The sequence below is a fragment of the Prionailurus viverrinus genome, chromosome D3, assembly GCF_022837055.1.
Source record: "Prionailurus viverrinus isolate Anna chromosome D3, UM_Priviv_1.0, whole genome shotgun sequence".
NCBI lineage: Eukaryota > Metazoa > Chordata > Mammalia > Carnivora > Felidae > Prionailurus > Prionailurus viverrinus.
In genome coordinates this window covers 55040904-55047032 of record NC_062572.1, presented here as the reverse complement: position 1 = coordinate 55047032, position 6129 = coordinate 55040904, and the positions used below count along the sequence as shown (strand labels likewise).

Genomic DNA, 6129 nt, shown 5'->3' with positions numbered 1-6129 from the left:
TAGACACACAAGTAGGAGAAAACCACTTTTAATTGAAAAATAAAGTAATACATCTCAAATAAGACTCTGTTTAACAACATAAACTGTAATTTGCTGAGGGAAATATAAGTGGTATTGTGAAATTTAAGGTATCAGAGTATCAATAGAGTTTCCCTCCTTGAATTTAAGCTGTAAATCTGTAAAGCCTGTCCCTATTTCTAATCCACTGACAAAAGGTGAGATTTTAAACAAACATTTCCATACTGAGGAGTTCCCAGATAATAGCAGTCAATATTTTCCTTCTGAAAATGCTTATAGGAAAGACACACAAGACTATTGATATTTTAACTAATCCACAAACTTCAAAACACAATTTCATCAAGGTGATCTCTATTACAATTGTCCTTTAAAGAAGTTCTCAAATCTCAGAACGGTTTAACTTGATATACTGGAAGTATTAACTTTGAAAGAAAGTACTAAAGTTATTGCTTTAAACTGGAAAAACCTATGGTCAAAAATCTTTTTAAAAGAGTTCATTAAACACCTATTCTTCCAATTACACTCTTGTAACTGCAGAGAAAATGTTCAAGCACATAGTAAACATCACTCTTTCGAATGACAGAACAAAGGCATATGTTATTAAGATGTATGGCTTTTTTTGGTGATTGTTATTACTACCCATAGTCATTACCGTTTGACTGAAAAAGGTTTTTACAAAACTCCACTTCCAAAATTAACATTTTTATTAAATCAAGTTTAAAAAAAATGTTCACTGTAGAAAAGTCAACAAGGGTTTTAACAAAACCAAAATATACCCTTTCATACAATATATGTATATATTAGCAGCAAACTACTTCTGAGATTTTCTTTTATGTTCTTTTAGTTACTTTAAAGAGAGCATAAACAATGCATGTTAGTATGGAATGTCAACTAGTAACACTCTTTATCTTTCATTCTGTGGTTTAGGCCTTCTAGTACAAGTTATTTTATGATTCTCATTAATAAATATGAAGAACAAACCCAGTTTTGACTAAAAAGTAGTGAAACAGAATAGCTGGTAGCATCCATCTCATTACTTCATAGTCATGCATTATCTTTGAGAATAACAAATGAGCACCATATAAACAAGGTAATTATGTACGTGTGTAAATTCAATTTTAAGGTGTAATAGTAGCCAACTAGACCACTTAGCATTTGACTGTTACCTTTTAAAAGTTGGGTGGTATACAAAATTTTAATCAAATCAGATAAATACGTCAATCCCATATTGCTTGTATATTTAAAAAACCTTAATAGAAATTCTGTAGATAACCTGACCAACTGCATGCATATGTGTGTATATATACATACAAAAGCGTATGCATATATACACATACATCTTTAGCTTTGAATGAATTTCTAAACTGAGATGAAGCCAAACCTCATAGACGTAGAATATGATATCACCAACTGAAAGTTTCTAACGAAAGTTTCATCTTAGCTAAAGAGAAATACTGGCAATTGAAAACTCTGAGACAAAAGAGCTGTACTTCAGCTTAACATACTTTAGGTTTACAAATTAGTCAGCCAAACAAACAGGATTTGAAATTACCAACTGCCCACCAAAGAAATTTCTCTTAATATTTCCTTCTAGAACAAAAAGGAAGTATCTTTACAATGAACTTTCACTTTTTAAAGAGTTATAATTATTAAAGAAATCTCACTAGTCTTCAAAAATACTAAACATTATATAAATACAATTTTCTTATAGTTGAATTCTTCAGCTAGAATCTGTATTAAAAAAGTTTCCTTTGGATTGTTTCATTTAGCACTTCAAGTCTCCATTCTGCAACTCTGGTAACTGGCTCAGATTTGGTAGGTTTATATCAATCACATCTTTCAGGATGTGCTACTGTGTGTTACCTGTGTACAAGAACATCAATGGGAGAACTGCACCAAATTCCAAAAGCAACATGAGGAAAAAGTCAAGAATGTATAATATAAAAAAGTTAAGTACAACAGGGAATCCCTTTTTTCCATTAATGAAATATAATCCTTTCAATATTTTTAAAGAATATGTCCTAACTTTCACTTTTAGATGGTTCACCTTTATTTTTTAATTGAAAAACTAAATCAAAAGACTGAATTACTTTTATTAATACACACATCAAGTTATTGAAACGGTGACTTCATGTAGTTTTCCCCTTAAAGATGGCACTTGCAGGCACAAAGATGCAGAGATGTCTACAGCCTTCAGATGTTTACTTGAAAAGATTCCTCAACAGCAGTTTGATATTGGGTTTCCTCATCTAGCTGAAGATTCTAAAAACAATGACATTAACATGTCAAAAGGAAAAACATACTTACTACTCAATACTTTGCCCAATACATTACACATACTTGAAATGGTTTATATTTATACTATAATATATACTCTCCTTTAAAATATAAGATTTAAATACCTGAACTTTAATAAGTAATTAATTTCAGTTGTAATTATTTAAGAATAATTGATAAATACATTGGATCAGCAGAGAATGAAATTTCAAAGTTATAATGACCTTATGATAAGGCCATTAATTAAAAGTACAGTTAAAGGTAACCCACAATCATAAGTGATAAATTCTGTCATCTCTAGAAAAGAATGCCAAATATCTAAAAATAAATTCATTTTAAAGAAAATGAGCATTTAGTGAATTAAGAGCACTGAATGGCAGTTTTGTTTGTTTGTTTGTTTTAAGTTTATTGATTTTGAGAGAGAGACAAAGTGTGAGTCCGGGAGGGGCAGAGAGAGAGATAGAGAGTGAGAGCCAGAGAGAATCCCAAGCAGGCTCTGCACTGTCAGCACAGAGCCTGACACGAGGCAGGAACCCACAAACCGTGAGATCATGACCTGAGCTGAAGTCAGATGTTTAACCGACTGAGCCACCCAGGCACCCCGATTAGCAGCTTCTTAATAATAACACAAAGCTAAAAACTATTGCTCAATCTTAGTTATATCGCTACTTTCACTTAAACAATTCTGCTTACAATTATGTCCTATCGGTTTGCTTTAAATTTTTTTTTTCAACGTTTTTTATTTATTTTTGGGACAGAGAGAGACAGAGCATGAACGGGGGAGGGGCAGAGAGAGAGGGAGACACAGAATCGGAAACAGGCTCCAGGCTCTGAGCCATCAGCCCAGAGCCCGACGCGGGGCTCGAACCCACGGACCGCGAGATCGTGACCTGGCTGAAGTCGGACGCTTAACCGACTGCGCCACCCAAGCGCCCCACCTATCGGTTTGCTTTAATAGGCTTCCACTTGACAGTCCTAATAATTAAAATTACATACTCTTCTGTGGCAAAAAAAAAAAACCCCAATCTGACAATTAGATCAAAAGTGGTTCACAAGATAGATTTTTGTTTTTTCAAATCATAGTTCTCCACAGTAAACATTTATTTAAAATGAGAATTTAAGAATCTATAATTATTTCATAAAAATGCTAAAATTATAAGTACATCTGAATTTTACATACATTTGAGTTATTTTAAAACAATATGACTAAATATGCAAATTCCACAAAATAAAGAAACATTTATCAAGAATGATATAACTGCAACATTGGAGAGCAAAGTGTAAATTCTGTTCATTCCATTGTCAGAACTGCACATACCTGTGCTTATTTCCTAAACTGGAAAACAAGTATCAGCCATTCTTTGTCAGGATCAATATTGAATTAGATAAGGTTTTAATTCACTGAAGTTGAATAAAATGTAATTTCACAATACAACAAATCATCTAATTTTTTAAAAAAATTATGGCACATTTAGAAGGTAGAAAGTAACCACATGTTTTGCTTTAGGGATGCATTTTTACATTATGTAACTTCTCTTGTGCACCCTGTTAAAAGCCATCAACTAAGACCAGAATCTACTCAACCTGGCTCTACTTAATAATTAAGCTCCCTCACTTTTAAAAAAGACTGTACCTCATGTGGATACAAGAAATCTATTATAATAAGCAACTTAGTATAAGCTGAGAAATACACTCTCCATCTGTTGAACCATTTTTACTTCTTTAAGCAGGTACAGTTATCCCTTAAATCTAGACAGTTTTCATATAAGTCATCATCTGGACAATCTGGGAGTCTGCTCTTCTTATATTAATTATCTCTCTAGTATAGGATGTGAATAGTAAATTCACCTTTTATCACTCCCACAAACCAAAGTTCACCTAGATTACAAAAACAACAGAACCTGCTCTATAACCATCCAGTATGATACAACAGCTGGTCTCAAACTCAAGTCTAGATCGAAAAAGTTAATTTAACTTGACTATTTAAGCAGTATTTTCTTAAGCTTAAAGAATTTCACTTACCACAAATTCTCCATAATCAAACTGATGTCTCTGATTTAGATGACTAACGAAATTTCTAGTAATCTGGCTAGGATCTCCCCAAGGAAGAGACACACAAATAGGACACGTCTATAAGAAACAGAATGTTTTAAATAAAAAATAATGAAAATAACCAAACATACAAATTATTGAAAGTATTAAAATAACACAGGCTTATGTTACCGAAAACATTTATATGAAAACCATTTCTAAGATCCAAATTTTAGGAAAAGATCACTTCTGGACCAAATTACCTCAGATAAATTATAGTAATATAATTCAACACAATAAAAAGATCTTATACATTTTATTAGTTTAAACTCTGATTACACAACTGTTTGAATAGAAACAACACACCCAATCATAATTGCTAATTAATACCAATCATAGTTGCTATCATTAACAAGTACGTAATCTCATTTGAGCCACAAAGAACTATAATTATTATGACTTTTTTATAAGTAAAATGAAAGTGAAGTAAACTTTAAATTGTATCCTTAAGGTTTTAATGAGGACATACTAAAAAGTGAATGTATGATATACTGAAATGAAATAAGAAGAAACTTTTGGTAATTGGACTCTAGCCAAAGTCTGTGCTGTGTTAAATACAATGCAGAAACAAAAATCTGCTAGTGTGATATAAAACAAATGAAATCTCTTAAATGTGAGATTTCTCCTGGAGATATCTTTGGCAATTGTATGTTTATTTAACAGTAACTGACCCTCTCCTAATGAGCAAAGTAGGTGGTATCTCCCTTAGTGCTATGTGAGAGTTTAAGGGCGGCCTCAACAGTTACTGAGGTGTATTCTTTCTCACTTTTTTCTAGTACATCCACTAAAACTGCTTAGAAATATCTATAATCCTTAATTTATAAAATTTTCCTTCTACTCTTATTTCTGAAGAAAATATTTATGTATCAAAATGTACAGCTGAAAAGGAAGTATCTCTTCCAGTTCAGTTCAGTTTCTCCTGTTCCATCCACAGGTGAAATCACTTACCTATGTAACTCATGTTCCAAAAGAGGACTTGTAGGACCATTACCACAATCTTGGAATCCCGCACTCCACTCTGTCTCCCTCATTCATCAAAAAGGTCTCACCCCTTTCTTACACAGCCTCAAAATGGCATCAAAAAGATATGTATGCATCAAAAAGAAAGTACAATTCTTTTCCTTCCTTACTTTATGCATTCATACACTAGATTCTGCAAGGATACAATTAAAAATACCTACTGACTTTATACTTATTTATAAGCGTTTTCACCTGCAGCAGATCCACCAGATCAGACCCAGTCGTTTGCATTCTCTAGACTAAGAAACCGAGAAGCCCCAATAAAGTTTGGTTCTGCCACTCCTCAAATGAATCCCCAGCTCACCTTTCATTATTTCACTCTCCTCCGGGCTATTCTCCTACATTACCCTTACAATAAGCATCTCCCTTTTTATAAGTGAGTTACTGGAATTTTAAATATCTCGTTTTGCTTCACAGTCATCAATTTTTTGTTGACCTAAACCTACCTTAATGATAATGCCCCATCCGAATTTAAATCAACTCCTTTCCCTTGTACACATGAAATGAAATAAATGAAACAGTGTATTTAAAAATGCAGAAGAACATCTTAAACATATGTACTTACCACAGGAACTATCTGAAATAAGTGATTACTGTTACAGTGATCCAGTAAACGCTGCCTGGTAAAATTTGATTCTTGACACAAGGGACACTTAAAGGTAGGATGCCCAGAAGAGCTATAAAACAATTTTAAATGAACTGTACTTAATTTGAAATTGTAAC

The 6129-nt window shown here is 32.7% G+C and overlaps 1 protein-coding gene across 4 annotated transcripts in view; it reads right to left on the bottom strand.

Annotated features, from left to right (window-relative positions):
- Positions 1–2094: 2094 nt before the first annotated feature.
- RNF138 (ring finger protein 138) overlaps positions 2095–6129 on the bottom strand; it is a 30812-nt gene continuing 26777 nt past the window's right edge. For all 4 annotated transcript variants that reach the window (XM_047828524.1, XM_047828525.1, XM_047828523.1 and 1 more), the window contains 3 exons: positions 5972–6083; positions 4318–4425; positions 2095–2280 (listed from right to left, as the gene is read on the bottom strand). In XM_047828524.1, the coding sequence (XP_047684480.1) occupies positions 2212–2280; positions 4318–4425; positions 5972–6083 (289 nt within the window). In that variant the 3' untranslated portion in view covers positions 2095–2211. The remainder of the gene's footprint in view (positions 2281–4317; positions 4426–5971; positions 6084–6129) is intronic.